This window comes from Schistocerca serialis, chromosome 9, assembly GCF_023864345.2.
Source record: "Schistocerca serialis cubense isolate TAMUIC-IGC-003099 chromosome 9, iqSchSeri2.2, whole genome shotgun sequence".
Lineage (NCBI taxonomy): Eukaryota > Metazoa > Arthropoda > Insecta > Orthoptera > Acrididae > Schistocerca > Schistocerca serialis.
This window is the reverse complement of record NC_064646.1, coordinates 300,392,901-300,415,545: the sequence shown is the minus strand read 5'-3', so window position 1 is coordinate 300,415,545 and position 22,645 is coordinate 300,392,901. Positions and strand designations below refer to the sequence as shown.

The window sequence follows — 22,645 nt, the reverse complement described above, 5'->3', positions numbered from 1 at the left end:
CACAACCTCACCTCTGCTTGCACCTCTTCATCACTATCAAAGTGAAGCCCTCGGTTATGTCAAGTTCTGGAAACAGATGAAAATCGGATGATGCCATGTGGGGACTATGTGGAGGATGATCGATGACAGTGAAATGTTCAAATGTATGTGAATTCCTATAGGACCAAACTGCTGCGGTCATCGGTCCATAAACTTACACACTATTTAAACTAACTTATGCTAAGAACAACACACACAAACACCTCGTGATGTAAAAACAAATCTCCCGCTCATAGACGAGCATCTCAAGAACTTAGATCCACCAGAAGAGCATGAGAACACAGACAAGCCCGTCGCAGAATATGCAGATAGTTGTCAAGAAAATGCCAAACTGTCATAATCTTGGGAAAGAGACCGCAGCGATGGTTATGTATTTGGTTAAAATTGACCAGCCGCGATTTCTAAGAAAACTCAATTTTTGGAAAAAGGTTATAGGCTTGGCGGAACCATGCTCTTAAACTTAGAGTAAATAATTACGGCGTATGTGACCGGTAATGCAGTGTTTGCATGCATAAATTCACGAATATAAGGCACGACTGAATGAGAATACTCGGAACTATAATCTCTTAACAGACATGTAGTTCATGATTCTGTTTTGCATGATTCTCATTACTCTCTAAAAGAGGGGGCAGTAATGAGTTGTGCTGTGGTCTTCCTTCGAAATAAGGGTTTGATGTAGCTCCCTGCGCTAATCTATCCTGCAAACGCCTCCGCATCTCTGAATAATCGCTGCAGTCTGCATCCGTTCGAAACAGATTACTGTACTCGTCTCCTGGTATCCAACCCCCCCTCCCCCACACACAGAAACACACACACACACACACACGCACGCACACAAATTCACATTCACTTCACTCTAGTATTAAACTGTCCATTCTTGAGTATCCCAGAATGTGTTATAAACTGAGCCCTTCTTTTAGTCAGGTCATGCCGCAAATTTCTCCCCCCTCCACCAGTTCTCTCCAGTACCTTCTCATCAGTTACATGATATACCCGTACAATCTTTAGCATTCTTCTGAAGCAGCACATTTCAAACGCTTCTATTCTGTTCTTGTCTGAACTGCTTATTGTCCACGTTTCAGTTCCGTACAAGGTTATTCATTGTTAACAAATAGTTTTTTTGGTAAATGTGCTTCTTGCTACTGCTCTTCTTGCTATTGCCAGTGTGCATTTTATATCCTATCTACTTCAGCTATTTCGCTCCAAAATAGCAAAACTCATCTACTACTCTCATTTCGTATTATTTTTAATTCCTTCTGCACAATCTGAGTCAACTCGACTACATTCTATTACTCTCGTTTTACTTTTGCTGATGTTCATCCTGCAGTCTTTTTTCAAGATACTGTCCATTTCGTTCAACTGCTCTTTCATTCCTTAATTATAGTGTCATCGGCAAACCTCAAAGTTTTTTTCTTCTCCCTGTACTTTAATTCCCTTTCAAAAATTCTCCTTGGTTTCCGTTACTGTTTGCTGAGTTTGATCACGGCTTCCCTTTCTTTCGACTCTTGTAAGTATAGTCTGATTTCTCTAGAAGTTGTAAATAATTCCCTGTTGAAACTACCTCGTCAAACGCCGTGCGCAGTGAGATTTCCTATTTTTGTCTTCTTGCGGACACTCACTTCCCGAGTAGGATTCAGGATCTCACAACCTGTAATCTGTGTCTGAACGTGTGGATTCGTCCCGTGCAGTTAACGGATTCAAGATGGTACGGCGGCAGAGTGGCACATTCCTTCCTTACGCACACACCAACCTGTGGACCACGCCTTTTCCACCCCATTTCTCGCGCATGCTTAAGCGACTCCTGTCCTCACACCGGTCGGCACCTCCTTTGTTGACTGAGAAACTGGAGTAGAAGGCAAACGTCGTGTAATATGAACCAACGGCTGGCTGTCCCACGATTGCCCTCCACTTAATACCTGGAAAGGAACTAGAGGTTTGGTAGCTCACAAAGTAGGTGACCATTAACAACCAGCTATTCCTGTGAAGCGAGCTTAGGCTGATCCCAGACTCCACTAAAGGAAGAACTTTTTAGAGAGTGATTTCTGACTACAGGTACTGGAATGGACGTAAAGCGAAAATTTAATGTGACGGACGTGTAAGGCTGTCAGTATCTGTAGCTTCAAGCTATCCATGAATAAAGTTCCGCGTAGATTTCCGACTCCTTATCCGACAGTGAATGACTCAATTGTTGTTGTTGTGGTCTTCAGTCCTGAGACTGGTTTGATGCAGCTCTCCATGCTACTCTATCCTGTGCAAGCTTTTTCATCTTCCAGTACCTACTGCAACCTACATCCTTCTGAATCTGCTTAGTGTATTCATCTCTTGGTCTCCCTCTACGATTTTTACCATCCACGCTGCCCTCCAATACTAAATTGGTGATCCCTTGATGCCTCAGAACATGTCCTACCAACCGATCGCTTCTTCTGGTCAAGTTGTGCCACAAACTTCTCTTCTCCCCAATCCTATTCAATACTTCCTCATTAGTTATGTGATCTACCCATCTAATCTTCAGCATTCTTCTGTAGCACCACATTTCGAAAGCTTCTATTCTCTTCTTGTCCAAACTATTTATCGTCCATGTTTCACTTCCATACATGGCTACACTCCATACGAATACTTTCAGAAATGACTTCCTGACACTTAAATCAATACTGGATGTTAACAAATTTCTCTTCTTCAGAAACGCTTTCCTTGCCATTGCCAGTCTACATTTTATATCCTCTCTACTTCGACCATCATCAGTTATTTTGCTCCCCAAATAGCAAAACTCCTTTACTCCTTTAAGTGCCTCATTTCCTAATCTAATTCCCTCAGCATCACCCGACTTAATTAGACTACATTCCATTATCCTTGTTTAGCTTTTGTTGATGTTCAACTTATATCCTCCTTTCAAGACACTGTCCATTCCATTCAACTGCTCTTCCAAGTCCTTTGCTGTTTCTGACAGAATTACAATGTCATCGGCGAACCTCAAAGTTTTTATTTCTTCTCCATGAATTTTAATACCTACTCCGAATTTTTCTTTTGTTTCCTTTACTGCTTGCTCAATATACAGATTGAACAACATCGGGGAGAGGCTACAACCCTGTCTTACTCCCTTCCCAACCACTGCTTCCCTTTCATGTCCCTCGACTCTTATAACTGCCATCTGGTTTCTGTACAAATTGTAAATAGCCTTTCGCTCCCTGTATTTTACCCCTGCCACCTTTAGAATTTGAAAGAGAGTATTCCAGTCAACATTGTCAAAAGCTTTCTCTAAGTCTACAAATGCTAGAAACGTAGGTTTGCCTTTTCTTAATCTTTCTTCTAAGATAAGTCGTAAGGTTAGTATTGCCTCACGTGTTCCAGTGTTTCTACGGAATCCAAACTGATCTTCCGCGAGGTTGGCTTCTACTAGTTTTTCCATTCGTCTGTAAAGAATTCGTGTTAGTATTTTGCAGCTGTGACTTATTAAGCTTATAGTTCGGTAATTTTCACATCTGTCAACACCTGCTTTCTTTGGGATTGGAATTATTATATTCTTCTTGAAGTCTGAGGGTATTTCGCCTGTCTCATACATCATCCTCACCAGATGGTAGAGTTTTGTCAGGACTGGCTCTCACACGGCCGTCAGTAGTTCCAATGGAATATTGTCTACTCCGGGGGCTTTGTTTCGACTCAGGTCTTTCAGTGCTCTGTCAAACTCTTCACGCAGTATCATATCTCCCATTTCATCTTCATCTACATCCTCTTCCATTTCCATAATATTGTCCTCAAGTACATCGCCCTTGTATAGACCCTCTATATACTCCTTCCACCTTTCTGCTTTCCCTTCTTTGCTTAGAACTGGGTTTCCATCTGAGCTCTTGATATTCATACAAGTAGTTCTCTTATCTCCAAAGGTCTCTTTAATTTTCCTGTAGGCGGTATCTATCTTACCCCTAGTGAGATAGGCCTCTACATCCTTACATTTGTCCTCTAGCCATCCCTGCTTAGCCATTTTGCACTTCCTGTCAATCTCATTTTTGAGACGTTTGTATTCCTTTTTGCCTGTTTCACTTACTGCATTTTTATATTTTCTCCTTTCATCAATTAAATTCAATATTTCTTCTGTTACCCAAGGATTTCTACTAGCCCTCGTCTTTTTACCTACTTGATCCTCTGCTGCCTTCACTACTTCATCCCTCAAAGCTACCCATTCTTCTTCTACTGTATTTATTTCCCCCATTCCTGTCAATTGCTCCCTTATGCTCTCCCTGAATCTCTGTACAACCTCTGGTTCTTTTAGTTTATCCAGGTCCCATCTCCTTAAATTCCCACCTTTTTGCAGTTTCTTCAGTTTTAATCTACAGGTCATAACCAATAGATTGTGGTCAGAGTCCACATCTGCCCCTGGAAATGTCTTACAATTTAAAACCTGGTTCCTAAATCTCTGTCTTACCATTATATAATCTATCTGATACCTTTCAGTATCTCCAGGGTTCTTCCATGTATACAACCTTCTTTCATGATTCTTAAACCAAGTGTTAGTTATGATTATGTTGTGCTCTGTGCAAATGCAATGACTCAATATAAAATGAAAAATCCAGATATTTACAAAAACATAACAGCATCAAGGGAAGCCAACAACATTGTCAGATAGAGACGGTCAATATTTTTGACGGTTTGTGAATCAGATACCCGTCTTTACGCACGGCTTTCCGGATTGGGAAGGAGCGCCTGGTCCCCGGCACGAATCCGCCCGCCGGACTTGTGTCGAGGTCCGTTGAGCCGGCCAGTCTGTAGATGGTTTTTAGGCGGTTTTCCATCTGCCTCGGCATATGCGAGCTGCTTGCCCTTATTCCACCTCAGCTACACTATGTCGGCGATTGCTGTGAAAACAAGTTGTCAACGTACGCGTACGCCACCATTACTCTACCACGCAAACATAGGGGTTACACTCGTCTGGTGTGAGACTTTCAAATGGCTCTAAGCACTATGGGACTTAACATCTGAGGTCATCAGTTCCCTAGACTTAGAACTACTTAAACCTAACTAACCTAAGAACATCACACACATCCATGCCCGAGGCAGGATTCGAACCTGCGATCGTAGCGGTCACGCGGCTCCAGACTGTAGCGCCTAGAACTGCTCGGCCACCCAGGCCGGCACTGTGTATGGGTGTGGAGACAACCTCATGAATCCATGAACCCTGTCCAAGCGGGTGGAGGCTCTGTAATGGTATGGGACGTGTACAGTTGGAGTGATATGGGACCCCTGATACGTCTAGATACAACTCTGACAAGTGACACGTAGATAAGCATCCATGCATGTCCATTGTGCAATCCGACGTACTTGGGAAACTCCAGCAGGACAGTGCAACACCCCACACGTCCAGAATTGCTACAGAGTGGCTCCAGGAACACTCTTCTGAGTTTAAACACTTCCGCTGGTCACCAAACTCCCCAGACCTGAACATTATTGAGCATATTGGAATGCCTTGCAGCATGCGGTTCACAAGAGATCTCCACCCTTTCATAGGCTTGCAGATTTATGGACATCCCTGCAGGATTCATGGAGTCAATTCCCTCCAGCACTGCTTCAGACATTAGTCGAGTCCATGCCACGTCGTGTTGCGGCACTTCTGCGTGTTCGCGGGGACGCTACACGATATTCGGCTCTTCAGTGTATTAAAATAGCAGCCCATGGCGTTTGAATACGACCTCTGCCCCACGACGACAAACAGGAAAAGCAGCGGCATCATATGAAGGAAAGCATCAGTAAACGCTCCGCCCTATAGCGAGAAACGCAATTTCTGCGCCAGTGTAAACGTGTTATAAAATATTCTTTTACTTTTTCAACAAAAAATGGTTCAGATAGCTCTGAGCACTATGGGACTTAACTTCTGAGGTCATCAGTCCCCTAGAACTTAGACCTACTTAAACCTAACTAACCTAAGTACATCACACACATCCATGCCAAAGGCAGGATTCGAACCTGCGACCGTAACGGTCTCGCGGTTCCAGACTGTAGCACCTAGAACCGCTCGCCAACCCCGGCCGGCCTTTACGTTTTCATTTTGCACCTTTCGTACCTTGTTGTTGTATAACAAACGCATGTCTCTCTTTGTGTTCCTGTAATCTTATCTGCAGTAGCCCAGACAGCGTGACAAATAAGGAAAATTTCTGTAGTAAATTAGGCAGTTCTATTCGCGAAACTGTACCAGACGCTGTCTGCCACTGGAATTAAGACGTTCACTATTGGAATTTTGAGAACTTAAGTTCCAGGAAGAGTCGGACAACATACTACTACAGGTGCGACGGAGCCGTACGACTGTGACTCGCCGCCAGAGAACTGCGCCTGACGGAGGAACGGGTCTCCGTGGCTCGGAGGCCGCTGTCCTCTCGTAAATCGACGAAGGGTCGCCGCGGGTCGGAAATAGAGACGGAGGAGGGCGGGTCCGTTACAAGCGGACCAACACGTGTCCGCGGCCCAGCACACACGCCTGGCAGAGCAGGAGCAGTATCTTACCGCGGGCGTCCCCAGCCAAGTACGAATGCAGGGCACTGAGGTCGTCAGCGGCTGTCTAGCACAATTACACTACACCCTAATTCCAATCCTGAGGCCCGCCTCTAAGCAGCAAAGTGGCCGCTATTTCTCACTCTTCGGTTTTTATTCCAGAGCTGTGTTCTGAGAAGATTTTTTTTTTCTTCTGAAGACGGTATGCGTTTCGCACACAGTACTTTCCTTGCTTCTTCCCGTCAGCATGTAAAAGGTTCTCATCCCAGAATTGGACTACACCCAATGCTTCCTTGTTTGCTTGCCGTAATTCGTCGAGGCTTCATTTACTGGGACAGGTCAGAAAAGATTCCTTATCCCGATATTCTTCGTAATCACATTTGTCGCCATATTCATCTATAAGGCCCCCTTTGATCAGGTTCGTGAAACAGAGCACGCTGGATCTTATCCACCTGCTATTGTTACACTTCTACTAATAACTATTTTTTCTCTGATGTTTCATTTTTATTCTAGTTAACTATATCGTACATATGTAGTGTTGCCCAAATCTGTCAAAATGTTATTCAGACCACATTACATGCAAATCTGTTGTTCAATTAATAATTTTCTGTATGCTGATGGCAGTAACGAGTTTAACTTTACTGGAAATCGTATTGATTAAAAGAAATAAATAATTGAAACTATCGTATTGCAGCGTAATAGCAGATTTTGACAGAGCTAATCAGTAGTTTTGGAATTATTGACATGTTCCATCAGAGATAACTGTATCCAGATCTTACAGTAACATGTTCTAATTTTCAGGAATCTATTTCACTTCAAAGATGATTGGCATTGAAGTTCGAACACATTCAAAATTACTGTTGCCTTCTCTGCCGTAATATCTGTTTACTTCCCAAGCTTACCATCATACTCTGGTTGCCCTAATTTTTGTGGACCGAATGACATCCACCATTAATCAGTTAAACCACTAATTATGAACTCTCATAAATTATCTTAATTTAAAATACGGTAACTGTTCTTTTAAATACATAATTCCCGACGTAGACATACAAAACAGTTTCGTAATCTTTTTTACTTTACTATTGACTTATTATGTAAAGTACTTCATTGTTGGAACATCTAACACCATTAAATTTCATGTATTCCGTTTTTTAATCAAATATGGACTTTCCAAAATCCTAAAATATCCTTAAGCCAGTTTTCAAATAAGCGTTTATCTACATGTACATCTACATGGATACTGTACAAATCACACTTAAGTGCCTGGCAGAGAGTTTATCGAACCACCTTCACAACAATTCTCTCTTATTCTACTCTCGGACAGCGCACGGAAAAAATGAACACCTATATCTTTCCGTACGAGCTCTGATTTAACTTATTTTATCATGATTATCGTTTTTCCCTATGTAGGTTGGCGTCAACAAAATATTTTGACATTCTGAGGAGGAAGTTAGTAATTGAAATTTTGTGAGAAGATTCCTCCGCAACGAAAAACGTCTTTGTTCTAATGATGTCCATTACAAATCATGTATCATGTCCGTGACACCCTCTCCCCTATTTCGTGATAACACAAAACGTGCGGGTCTTCTTTGAACTTTCTCGATGTACTCCGTTAAGTCGATCTGGTAAGTATACCAGACCGCGAGGCAGTACTCCAAAAGAGGACGGACAAGCGTAGTGTAAACAGTCTCTTTAGTAGATCCGTAACATTTTCTAAGTGCTCTGGCCTTCCTCATAACATTTTTGTTTCTTTATTTCCAATTTAAATAGTTCGTAATTGTAATTCCTAATTATTTAGTTGAATTTGCGGCCTTTAGATTAAACTGATTTATCGTGTACCCCAAGTTTAACACATTCCTATTAGCATCCTTGTGGATGACCTCACACTTTTCATTATTTAGGGTCAATAGCCAGTTTTCGTACCATTCATTTCTAAATCGTTAAGTAATTTGTTTTTATTTTCTGCACAATAACGGTATTTTCTAAATCCGTGTTGACTGTGTGTCAACAGACCGTTCACTTTGAGATAATTCTTACTGCTTAGCTGGGTGGTAACTTGCTCGCCTCCCGTAAAAGCGGGCCCGGGTTCGATTCGCGGCCGAGTTGGAGATTTTCTCCGCTCGTGGACTGGGTGTTGTGTTGTCCTCGTCATTTCATCCTCATCACGATTGCGCAAGTCGCCCAATGTGGCGTCGACCACTTGGCGGATGAATTTCCCCGAGTGGGGCCGCCCGGCGCAGGGTCCCATATTCTCATATCATTTTCCATCATGTTCAAACACAACGTATGTTCCAAAATGCTGCTGCATATCGACGTTAGTGATATGGGCTTGTAATTTGTTGGATTGCTCCTATTACCTCTTTTGAATATTAGTGTGACCAGTGAAACTTTCGAGTTTTGGGTGCGTATCTTCCCTCGAGTGAGCGGTTGTAGTGGTTGTTAATTACTGAGCCACTGCATCAGCATATGCTGAAAGGAACGTGACTGGTATACAGTCTGGACCTGAGGACTTGCTTATATTAAGTGATTTAATTTTCTTCACTGTTGATTCAAATGGCTCTGGGCACTATGGGACTTAACTTCTGAGGTCATCAGTCCCCTAGAACTTAGAACTACTTAAACCTAACCAACCTAAGGACATCACACACGCCCATGCCCGAGGCAGGATTCGAACCTGCGACCGTTGCGGTCGCGCAGTTCCAGACTATAGCGCCTACAACCGCTCGGCCACTTCGGCCAGCTCTTCACTATTCCGAGGATTTCTACTTCTAAGTTACTTATGTTGTTGATTCTAGTAAGGCTCATAAGGCACTTGTTCGCCCGATTCTCGAGTATGGTTCACCTATCTGGTATCCCTATCAGATAGGACCGATAGAGAAGATCCAATGAAGAACGGCGCGTTTCGTCACTGGATCGTTTGGCTGGCGAGAGAGTGTTACGGAGATGCTAAACAAACTCCACTGGCAGACATTACAAGAGAGGCGTGAGATCACGGGAAGATTTGCTATTGAATTTTCGAGACAGCACCTTTTCAGGAGGAGTCGGACAACATATTACTTTCCCCACCTACATCTCTCGTGTTGACCACGGGGAGAAAATTCGGGAAATTAGAGCCAATACAGATCCTTACCGCCAATCATTCTTCCCGAGCACCATTCGCGAGTGGAACAGGGTTGGAGGATCAGATAGTGGTACCGAAAGTACCCGCGTCCACACACCATGTAGATGTAGGTGTAATTCTGAAATATTCACTTCGCCTTCTTCGGTGAAGGAAGGCTGTTTTTAGTACCTCTGCTTTTGCAGTACTGTCATCGATAGAATTTCCATTGCTACCGCGTAGAGAAGGCACTGGGCTAACACGCCCGTTAGAGTGTACAAGGGTCGTGGACAGCGTCAGATCACTGTGAAGGGCACGGAGGTGCGCATTATCCTTACAGACTGTGCTATCAGCGCCTGACAGAATTTCAAAGGAGCGTAACTGTGCGTCTCCATTTGGCCGGCTGGATGAATCTTGAATATCCAGTTTCGTGGGGCATTCAGATCTTACAGTGGTGCGACGTTGGACTGCATAGAAATGATAGGGCAGGCACACATGTCGTAGAAATTACGGTTGTGCACGTCTGACCGCGACAAGGGAGATCGCCATATTGTGCACGAGCCACATTGTAATCCCTTCACATTTCCGGCTGCCTTCCGAGAACAGGTAATGGACTGTGTGCGAAATTCTGTGTCATCCTGCACAATTGGTCGGATAGTAGCAGCGGCCAGACTTTGGAATTACCGTTCCACGAACAGGCACTCGTTAACACCGCAACACAAACGACTGCGTTTGGAGTGGTCCTGTGACCGAGAGCAATGAACTGCTGGTGAATGGTATTCTGCGATGAATCGCAGCTTTGCACAACGCCAAGTGATCATTGTCGGCGAGCGTGGTGCCGACCCTCGGAGAGATCTCATTCTTCCAGTGTCTTGGAGACGCACAGAGGTCTTGCTCCCATCATGGCGTGGGAAACTCTGGAGTACCACTTCCCTTTACGGCTGATAGTGACTGGGGAAACTCTGACGACAGAACGGTACATCAAGGACATCCTGCCCTCTCAAGTGGTACCTCTGTTGCGTCAGCAACGTAGCGTAATTTTTTCAGCAGGGCATTTCTCGTCCACACGTCTGTATGAACTGCCTGGGCGACGCTGAGTTTCTCCTCTGATGAGCAGTATACCCAGATCTGTCCCCGGTAGAACACATGTGGGACCAATTGGGACTTCAGCTGCGGCCCAACGTCTATATACAGGATATGAACGAGCAGTCGCAGGATACAGGATACAAAGATTGTAGGACACACACGTCCCAACCGAACCAGTGAGTGCATCCAGACCAAACGTCAGACTGATAAGTGGGCTCATATTGCCAAGTTCTTTGACAATTTGACTCGTTTTTGTAAACACTGCAATAACATCAAATATCCTCTGAATCCTACATATTATATTTTTTGCTGTTATGATATAATTTTATGACCTAAACCAGCTGTAAACCTGCCATTGCCCAGGTATTCAAAAATGGCTCTAAGCACTATGGGATTTAACATCTGAGGTTATTAGTCCCCTAGACTTAGAACTACACTCCCGGGCATTAAATTTGCTTCACCACGAAGATGACGCGCTACAGACGCGAAATTTAACCGACAGGAAGAAGATGCTGTGATATGCAAATGATTAGCTTTTCAGAGCATTCACACGAGGAAAGTTTCCAACCGATTTCTCATACACAAACAGCAGTTTACCGGCGTTGCCTGGTGAAACATTGTTGTGATGCCACGTGTAAGCAGGAGAAATGTGTACCATCACGTTTCAGACTTTGATAAAGGTCGGATTGTAGCCTATCGCGGTTGCGGTTTATCGTATCGCGACATTGCTACTCGCGTTGGTCGAGATCCAATGCCTGTTACCAGAATATGGAATCGGTGGGTTCAGGAGGGTAATACGGAACGCCGTACTGGATCCCAACGGCTTCGTATCACTAGCAGTCGAGATGACAGGCATCTTATCCGCATGGTTGTAACGGATCGTGCAGCCACGACTCGCTCCCTGAGTCAATCAGATTGGGACGTTTGCAAGACAACAACCATCTGCACGAACAGTTCGACGACGTTTGCAGGAGCATGGACTATCAGCTCGGAGACGATGGCTGCGGTTACCCTTGACGCTGCATCACAGACAGGAGCGCCTGCGGTGGTGTACTCAACGACGAACCTGGGTACGCGAATGGCAAAACGTCATTTTTTCGGATGAATCCAGGTTCTGTTTACAGCATCATGATGGTCGCATCCGTGTTTGGCGACATCGCGGTGAACGCACATTGGAAGCGTGTATTTGTCATCGCCATACTGGCGTAACACCCGGCATGATGGTATGGGGTGCCATTGGTTACACATCTCGGTCACCTCTTGTTCGCATTGACAGCACTTTGAACAGTGGATATTACATTTCAGATGTGTTACGACCCGTGGCTCCTATATGGGCCTTTCTGGATACAGAAAATATTCGACAGCTGCCCTGGCCAGCACATTCTCCAGATCTCTCACCAATTGGAAACGTCTGGTCAATGGTGGCCAAGCAACTGGCTCGTCACAATACACCAGTCGCTACTCTTGATAACTGTGGTATCGTGTTGAAGCTGCATGGGCAGCTGTACCTGCACACGCCATCCAAGCTCTGTTTGACTCAATGCCCAGGCGTATCAAGGCCGTTATTACGGCCAGAGGTGGTTGTTCTGGGTTATGATTTCTCAGGATCTACGCGTGAAAATGTATTCACATGTCTGTTTTAGTATAATATATTTGTCCAATGAATACGCGTTTATCATCTGCATTTCTTCTTGGTGCAGCAATTTTAATGGCCATTAGTGTAAAACTTGTACAGTACTACCGCACTGATAATGCGTAAAAGTTTTATAAAATTTAGAGAGACAAAAAATATCGGTAGGAAAATTTTGCCAAACTGCTTACAGGTTCGCAGCCTTCCCAAGTGTGCAAATGAAGAGACAAGACTAGATTTATACGTACACCTACAGTGAGCGGCAAAGAGCGTACACCAGCGCTTTCTTTTGAAGGAGGAATAGGAGAATAGTGTTCAACGTCCCGTCGTCAACGAGGTCATTAGAAACGGAGCAAGAGCTCGGATTAAGGAAGGATGGGGAAGGAAATCGGCCGTGCCCTTTCATAGGAACCATCCCGGAATTTTCCTGAAGCGATTTAGGGAAGTCACGGAAAATCGCTCGACGCGGGTTTGAACCGTCACCCTCCCGGATGCGAGTCCAGTGTGCTAACCTCGCGCGGTAGGATCCTTTTAAAGCCGGCGCCGCGCGACGCGCCGCGCTCCCAGCGCAGCCGCCCTGCTGGGGGCGTTAATTACGACAGCTGCTTTCTCTGGCCGCGCCACGTGTCCGGCCGGCGCGCACTGCGCGGGCAGAGCGGACGGCTCGTCAGTTCCGGCAGCGCCCCCGGGTCCGCGGGCTGCTGCTGCCGGCTGCGCGCTCCCAGCTCCCGCCGACCGTGTCTCCGGCGACGCGCTGCCCTGGCCGGACCCGCCGCCAGCGCTATTGTCTTACCTGATTACGGCCCACAAATAATGTAGCGGCCGCTCATTCAGGCCAGCGCCCGCGGCCGTTCCAGCGCGGCCCGCGTCCATTGTCGCCCCTGATTACGCTTGTTACTGTTAACCATCCAGCCCTCGCCGCTATTTCACCAGGCCTGAATTTTTTACACGTGGTTCGCCGCACCCAACTTCTTTGGATATGCCATACTAGTTAATCTGTCCCATCTTACGCAGAACAAGATAGACCTTATGATGTGTAACGTGTATACAGGGTGGTCCATTGATCGTCACCGGGCCACATATCTCACGAAATAAGCATCAAACGAAAAAACTACAAAGAACGAAACTCGTCTAGCTTGAAGGAGGAAACCAGATGACGCTATGGTTGGCCCGCTAGATGACGCTGCCATAGGTCAAACGAATATCAACCGCGTTTTCTTTAAAATAGGAACCCCCATTTCTTATTACATATTCCTGTAGTACGTAAAGAAATATGAATGTTTTAGTTGGACCACTTTTTTCGCTTTGTGATAGATGGCGCTGTAATAGTCACAAACGTATAAGTACATGGTATCTCGTAACATTCCACCAGTGCGGACGGTATTTGCTTCGTGATACATTACCCGTGTTAAAATGGACCGTTTACAAATTTAGAAAAAGGTCGATATCGTGTTGATGTATGGCTATTGTGATAAAATTGCCCGACGGGCGTGTGCTATGTATGCTGCTCGGTATCCTGGACGACATCATCCAAGTGTCCGGACCGTTCGCCGGATAGTTACGTTATTTAAGGAAACAGGAAGTGTTCACTCACATGTGAAACGTCAACCGCGACCTGCAACAAAAGACGATTCCCAAGTAGGTGTTTTAGCTGCAGTCGCGGCTAATCCGCACATCAGTACCAGACGTCCGCCTCCGTAGCGCAGCGGTAGCGTTACCGCCTACCACGCAAGGGGGCCCGGGTTCGATTCCCGGCAGGGGACTGGGTGTTGTGTGTCCTCCATCATCATTGACACGCAAGTCACCGAAGTGGCGTCAACTAAAAAGACTTGCAATACGGCGGCCGAACCCCGAAGGGCATATCCCGGCCAATAAACACCATACGATCATTTCATTTCAGTACCAGACAAATTGCGCGAGAATCGGGAATCTCATAAACGTCGGTGTTGAGAATGCTACGTCAACATCGACTGCACGCGTACCATATTTCTATGCACAAGGAATTGCATGGCGACGACTTTGAACTTCGGGTACAGTTCTGCCACTGGGCACAAGAGAAATTACGGGACGATGACAGATTTTTTGCACGCGTTCTATTTAGCGACGAAGTGTCATTCACCAACAGCGGTAACGTAAACCGGCATAATATCGACTATTGGGCAACGGAAATTCCACGATGGCTGCGACAAGTGGAACATCAGCGACCTTGGCGGATTAATGTATGGTGCGGCATTATGGGAGGAAGGATAATTGGCCCCCATTTTATCGATGTCAATCTAAATGGTGCAATGTATGCTGATTTCCTACATAATGTTCTACCGATGTTACTACAAGATATTTCACTGCATAACTGAATGGCGATGTACAACAGCATATTTCATGACAGGTGGATTGGTCGTCGAAGCACCATACCATGACGTCCCCGGATTTCTTTCTGTGAGGAAAGTTGAAGCATATTTGCTAACGTGATCGACCGACAGCGCCTGACAACATGCGTCAGCGCGTTGTCAATGCATGTACGAATATTACGGAAGGCGAACTACTCGCTGTTGAGAGGAATCTCGCTACACATATTTACAAATGCATTGAGGTTGACGGACATCATTTTCAGCATTTATTGCATTAACGTGGTATTTACAGGTAATCATGCTGTAACAGCATGCGTTCTCAGAAACGATAAGTTCACAAAGGTACATGTATCACATTGGAACAACCGAAATAAAATGTTCAAAAAACCTACGTTCCGTATTTTAATTTAAAATACCTACCTGTTACCAACTGTTCGTCTAAAATTGTGAGCCATATGTTTGTGACTATTACAGCGCCATCTATCACAAGGCGAAAAAAAGTGGTCCAACTAAAACATTCATATTTCTTTCTTCACTACACGAATATGTTATAAAAATGGGGGTTCCTATATAAAAAACGCAGTTGATATCCGTTTGTCCTATGGCAGCGCCATCTAGCAGGCCAACCATAGCTCTATCTGGTTTCCCCCTTCAAGCTATACAAGTTTCGTTCTTTGTAGTTTTTTCGTTTGACCCTTATTTCGTGAGATTTGTCTCGGTCACGATCAATGGACGAACCTGTATTGTGTCGACAGTCACAGAAGGCTGTGTTACACGCCAATAAATGCCAGTTTCCTCCCAAATGTAGGGAAATACTACGAAAGTGGATGATAATTGTTGAACACCTAACATCACCAGATGACGTACCTCGGCGCACGTGCAACACTGGAGCCTGTCGGTCTGTCACATCTGGGGGTGGCCAAGCGGTTCTAGGCGCTACAGTCTGGAACCGCGCGACCGCAACACTGGAGTCTGTCGGTCTGTTACATCTGGGCGTGGCCGAGCGGTTCTAGGCGCTCCAGTCTGGAACCGCGCGACCGCTACGGTCGCAGGTTCGAATCCTGCCTCGGGCATGGATGTGTGTGATGTCCTTAGGTTAGTTAGGTTTAAGTAGTTCTAAGTTCTAGGGGACTGATGACCTCAGAAGTTACGTCCCATAGTGCTCAGAGCCATTTGAACCACTTTTGTCACATCTGATCATCCAAATCAAAGTCAAGTATTCACGTCGGTGTATTTCCGGGCCAATGGGCGTGACTTTGGTGCGTGAGACTCAGGGTTCGAGTCTTGCGTATGGTATGTACAGTCTTTTGCATTGCGTTAGACAGTTGTGTGTTTACATTGAGGTAAAATTTATTATTTTACCTACCGGTCTCGCGGTCTCCGCCCGTTAATTGCAAAGTACACTACCTACAAAAACCTACAGTATTGCGTCACAAGTAAATAAGTATAATTACTTTTGAATACATTGTAGGAGTGAACAGTGATCAATGTGTTACAAACATTTATTATCAAAAACAGTCTTGATCACAATTTATTTATTACGGTAGTGATTCTCCAGCAGAAGGAGGTCCTTACGCATTGGTCTGAAGATGACCACAGTAGTGTTCTAAACCGGTCACCGTAATAAATAAATTGTGATGAAGACTGTTTTTGATAGTAAAAAAAATAAGTATAAGCTTCCAAAATGCATCGATACCGGTAAATGACCTACGTGTTTTTTACTATAAAAAGTTTTAAACAAGAAAGACACAAGGGACAAAGGAAAGAAATGCAAAATAACTACAGCTTTTGCTTGGTTACTGAGAGGATAACAATTTTGTAATTTCAAATGTGTGTGAAATCTTATGGGACTTAACTGCTAAGGTCATCAGTCCCTAAGCTTACACACTACTTAATCTAAATTATCCTAAGGACAAACACACACACCCACGCCCGAGGGAGAACTCGAACCTCCGCCGGTACCAACCGCAAAGTCCATATGACTGCAGCGCCCAAGACCGCTCGGCTAAACCCGCGCGGCTCTACTTTACAACTGCCCCCTGTCGGCGTAGGTACTATCGACGAGGTACCGCACGTCATCTGATGACATCACGTGTTCAACATTTCTCATCCATTTTTGGGGTATTACCCGACATTTGCTGCCCCATGTGTCTTATATTAAATTACTTGTGTCAGCGTCATCTATGTCGATTCGGAGAGTTTTAAAACTTTAATAAGAATCGCCCTGAACACAGTTCAAGTCAAATGAGGAGACTCTGGAAAAATACACAAATTCGCTAAAGATTACTTACAATCACAGCCCGAACTGGAAAATTTATACGTTCCACATTCAGAGTGCAATCCAAGCTTGCTGGGCGTAGTCCAGTGAGTAAATATTCGCAAACCACGATCGAGTTATGGAAGGCCGCTTCAAGATTACTAGATCTCCTCTGCTTGGCAACTCGTAAATAACCACTTGTAGAAACCATAGCCGGCCGGTATGTCCGAGAGGTTCTAGGCGCTTCAGTCTGAAACTGCGCAACGGCTACGGTCGCACGTTCGAATCCTGCTTCTGGCATGGATGTGTGTGATGTCCTTAGGTTAGTTACGCTTAAGTAGTTCTATGTTCTAGGGGACTGATGACCACAGATGTTAAGTCCCATAGTGCTCAGAGCCATTAGAAATCTACTGATCACTCTGCTTCACTGGAGTCACAAAATCAGTGGCTCATCCATCAGAGCTACTGGCTTGGAGCCGTATAGCCTTCTAAATAGCAGCCGAACAGACAAATACTTTGCCCATTCTATTTCCATAGAAGTAACCGACGTAAGGCGGCAGTTCTGTAATCCCGCTTCACCGAATTGGCATCTTCTACGAGTCTGACTGTAAACATGTTGTTATTGACGTCTGACACATAGGCAACTCTGCGGACCTGGCTGTACCACAGGAGGGCATAAGATCATCGAATAGTAGGCTGATGGTGGCTGAAGTGATCATGGGATCAGGCAGAAATCTACAGATGCCAGTCTTTGACTGCTAGCCCCTTTTTTGACCGGAACCGGGATTGGAATCTTCCTAGGCGTCAGTCAGGGAGCCTGAAGGCAGCGTTGTAAATAACTGGTAGCCAAATAAAATAACGGTTTGGAAATTAGACGGCTAAAAGGCCTCTGATTTGACATTCTGTACTGAAGAGCCGAGTCCAAACCCGCCAGGGTAGCCAAGAGCGCTAACGCGCTGCTTCCTGGACACGGGTAGGCGTGCCGGCCCCGGATCGAATCCGCCGGCGGATTAACGACGACAGCCGGTGTGCCAGCCAGCCTGGATGTGGTTTTTAGGCAGTTTCCCACATCCTAATAGGTGAATACCGGGCTGATCCCCACGTCCCGCCTCAGTTACACGACTCGCAGACATTTGAAACACGTTCACGCTATTTCACGATTTACACTAGACACAGACAGCTGGGGTACACTAATTCCGTCCCGGGGGGTATGGGGTGGCGGCAGGAAGGGCATCTGGCCACCCCTTAACATTAACAAGACAACTCCGGTTAACCATGGCCGACCCTGCGTCACCGCGGGACAAGGCGCAAGCGATAGATAGACTGAACAACCGAGTCCCGCGACCAACTCTGAAAAGATGGACATACAGGGACCTAATGCACTCTGGTGCATACTACTAAGGAGAGATGGGATACAGAGTGTTCCAGCAACAGTCACCGTAGGGTAGCTGGACAGGAGCAGAAATGATCAGCAAACTAGTTAACACAACAAACAGAAGATTTACTTACCTTGTATTTCTCCAAACAAACGAGGACCCATTACAAATAACGTAGCTTATACAATAGCAACTAGAATGAGGCTGGCTGTACTAAGCAAGAACGACAGTGTTCTAGCGATGAGGCTACAGATGCAAGTGGGATGAGTGGCTGCCACTGGCCACCCCATATCACAGTGGCAGAAGGCGCTCGTGGTACGAAGCCACTGGATGCGTGGCTCAGCAGGCTTGCACTATCGGGTCCGCCAGATTCTGCGCAACCACTATTGGCACCTAACAGAAACTTGCATTTCGTTTCTGGTAGGGTAGTACCGATACATGATACCAACATGCACAAATTTACGTTGATATCCAATCATATCTTTTGTGTGTTCAACCTTTTTTTTTTTCTTTTTGACAGACAGTGTATACATAGTGACTTTTACAATTCCAGTTACAGATCTCTAGGTGCTGTAGACGGGACTTAGTAAATAAATTTCGAAATTAATTCTCTCACTACGAATTCCTAGAATCAACTGAATTATGAATAGATCTACTAGCCATAGCGACATACGGAAAGTTGTGCTAGACTCGGACTCGAACCCGGATTCCCCGCTTATCGCGAGCGGTCGTCTTAACATCTTCGACTATCCAGGCACGTTCTCTGGACCAACCCAAACTTCCATATATCACACTGTTCGCATCCTTATATCGTAGTCATCATCAATTAATGCTTGCAACATTACTTTGGTTCCCACAATAAGAATGAGACAACGAGGACTCCCGACCAATGTAGTCAGTGTGACGACTGGAAGTTTTCGTCGGTTTGGGGAGCGTACACTGATAGCCAGAGTGGTTCCGGCGACTGCTCGCGATAAGCGGTGAATCTGGGTTCTAGTCTCGGCCCGCCACAAATTTTCACATGTCACTATTGAGCAGAAGATCTGCGAATTCAGTCAGCAAATTAATTACGAAACACTTCGTAAAGCTGTGGATCATCAACAGCACTTGTCCTTTCGCACATGCATGTAAGTATTATGATCAATGTGTGGTTCTGAAACAGACGTGATGGGTTTGCTGAAGCAACTACATAGATCTGAAGATGATCCTGGGAGATCGAAGCTAGTCATGTATTAAAAAAATTGCAACTGGGGGTGAATAATAATATATTAGGTTTTAAATCTGTTAGTACTGCTCTTTAGGTATTGTGCTATTTTAAACGCTCGTACTGTGCGCATTTTCGATGCCCCGCTTACACCATGAGGTTCTGCGCTAGCGCACTTTAAGCATCATTTGCCCAACTGCAGATTTTGTGTCACTCTGTACACAAGGTAAATTGTGCTCACATATGTTGGATGTAAAAAGCTTTGAGAGATACTGCTGGAGAGAAATTCCACCTTACGCGAGGCACCGTTTCTTAATTTTTGATTTAGCCATATAGTTCCAGGATTTTCTGTGCTATTTTGTATATTTTTTTTATTATTATGCGTGAAAATTATTATGACAAGAACTTTTTGAGGTTTGCGCTTTCTAGGCACAATAACAAACAAAAACTTAATGAAGGTGGTACAGCACGTACTGAAACATGCGCAGGCGAAGCAGTAAAGTCCGCAGCTCGTGGTCGTGCGGTAGCGTTCTCGCTTCCCGCGCATGGGTTCCCGGGTTCGATTCCCGGCGGGGTTAGGGACTTTCTCTGCCTCGTGATGACTGGGTGCTGTGTGATGTCCTTAGGTTAGTCAGGTTTAAGTAGTTCTAAGTTCTAGGCGACTGATGACCACAGATGTTAAGTCCCATAGTACTCAGAGCCATTTTTTTTAAGCAGTAAATAAATAAATAACCTGTATCTTGTGTAAGAAGGTATCTCAATCCAATTTGCGTTGCAAACACGGTGTGTAAGAGGAGCTACAAAATCCGAAACACTATTATTGCTTAGGTATTTTTTGGATGCGACGAGCAGATAAAAAAAATTTTTTTTTATAATGTATAAATGATCCGTGAATTGGGGCTCCTTCCATGATCAGTGTACCACCTCTACGTGACAAAAATTTTAAAAATATGGACGTGTTGATATAGACTGCCAAGGTAAAGGCTCTGATCGTTCTGTTTCAGATGCCGACCACGATGGCGTCCTGAGATGACGGCCGCACAGTTGGCACTCCTGCTCGCGCTGTTGCTGCCGCTCAGCCGATTGCAAGGTGAGTCTCTTCTACTAAACTTCATGGTCTGCGAAAAGATCACGATCGTTTTCAAGGTACAACAATACCCCCAGCCCCACTCCATTTTGATCAAATATCGGAGCTGTAATGGATGACATTCTTTTTAAACTAGGAATATGATTCTGGGATTTACATCGTACTGTCAGCCATAACTCGCTGCACCAAGACTACGACGCGAGTCGCAACAGCCAGATGCCACCTGTCTTCTGCCTGATTCGTCCAAAGACGTGTGTTTCATAATTTGTCAATAGATTCGGAATACTAGATGATTCTGAGTGGTTTTCACAAAGTCCTAGAACATGCAGAAGGCGCTGAGTCGAAGACTCCATGAAAGGAGTCCGGCAACACCATCTACTGAAGTTACAGCCTGAGTGCAACGAACAGGCACGGACGAGATTGAACTATCACCACACGATGCGGTTTACAACCAGAAATTTTAATGCAAACCTATAATCCGTCATATATTTCTCATTCGAGGAGATTACTTTACGCTACAGAGGAACTGAGAGGTGGGACTAAATATTGTAAACACTGTTTGGCGACGTTACTTTAAACATAACCCAGCTTCAAGGCGATTACTTGCTTCATTTTTATGCTATTGTGACATGTGCCGCCTTAGACTTTGATCTAATGTCGAAAACACTACTTTTAGATCAAATGATACAGAAAAACTAGCATTCGGGAGGGGAACGTAGTAAGTGAGAGACGCATCACTACACAGAAATCTGCATTTAATTTTTAAAATTTAAGCATCTTCCGTCTCCGTGTTGTTTACAAGGCAGTTGTTGCTCGTTATACAATTATCATTTTCTAAAATACTTTCCAAAGTGCGACTGTTTTTGAAGTGATTTTTTCACCTATTTACCACAAGCACATGTCTCAGAAAAGCGAGTACAATCATCATTTCCAGAAGATGTTTAAATACTTGTGTATGATCTGCGTGGCGTAGAAACTAACTCTCAAAGTCGTAAGACATAATTGAAACAATTGGTATTTGTTAGCGACAACTTGAAATATTATATCAGGCGGCTGTTTAAAGGTGCATGTTCACAGATAAATATTAGGTAATATTATTGTTTATACCACTTGCAGTGAACTCATCATATTTTACCTTTGAATATTTGCGGGATGCAATATTGTCTTCAACAATGAAGGTGCCAGCTTGATTAATTTACCCTCTTGTAAAAGATAAAGGATTTTTAAATCTTTCAAACGAGCAGTTAAAACTTTAGATATGTCTGTATAAACCAAGAACTATAACTATTTGTTCCCATCAAATTGATCTAACAAATTATTACGCAGATTTGGCTCTGAGCACTATGGGACTTAACATCTGTGGTCATCAGTCCCCTAGAACTTAGAGCTACTTAAACCTAACTAACCTAAAGACATCACACACATCCATGCCCGAGGCAGGATTCGAACCTGCGACCGTAGCAGTCGCGCGGTTCCGGACTGAAGCGCCTAGAACCGCTCGGCCCACCGGCCGGCATTACGCAGATTTCTTTATGAATTATAGTGTCATAAGCAAAAATATGTTTCCCTGCCAGATTAAATGGACTAGATATGATTTACTTTATAGAGTCACCAGAAAAGATGAAATAATTACGAGTGACTCTTTTATCATCATGTGTTATGACAAAATGGTGTACCATATATCACTCACTACTAGAGTGACCTGAAGAGTACGCTCTCAGAACTTGTCTGCTTAAATTATATTTCCAGAAAAAAGCTCAATAACATTTTCTTTAACTTTTGTTAGCAACTTCGCTACTATACGAGGTTCGTTCTAGGGATCGACCCGTGTAGATAACCTTTGTCAAAATATGTATAACTCAGAGGATATACATAATTTTCTGATTTGTTTCCAGCCGATTACATTTTTCTTTTACATACGCTACCTAACCCGTTTACAATCCAAATTCACTGTTCTTGTCAAATCAAAGTTTAGTTAGATACGAAGGGTAGGGTAATGACAACACACCGCAATTTCCACCAGAAAATGGTAAAACACTAAAGA

At 44.5% G+C, this 22,645-nt stretch overlaps 1 protein-coding gene across 1 annotated transcript in view; it reads left to right on the top strand.

Annotated features, from left to right (window-relative positions):
- LOC126418624 (netrin receptor UNC5C) overlaps window positions 1-22,645 on the top strand; it is a 346,615-nt gene that overhangs the window by 39,072 nt on the left and 284,898 nt on the right. Inside the window, exon 2 of the mRNA XM_050085470.1 lies at window positions 20,519-20,604. Coding sequence (XP_049941427.1) covers window positions 20,544-20,604 — 61 coding nt within the window. The 5' untranslated portion in view covers window positions 20,519-20,543. The remainder of the gene's footprint in view (window positions 1-20,518; window positions 20,605-22,645) is intronic.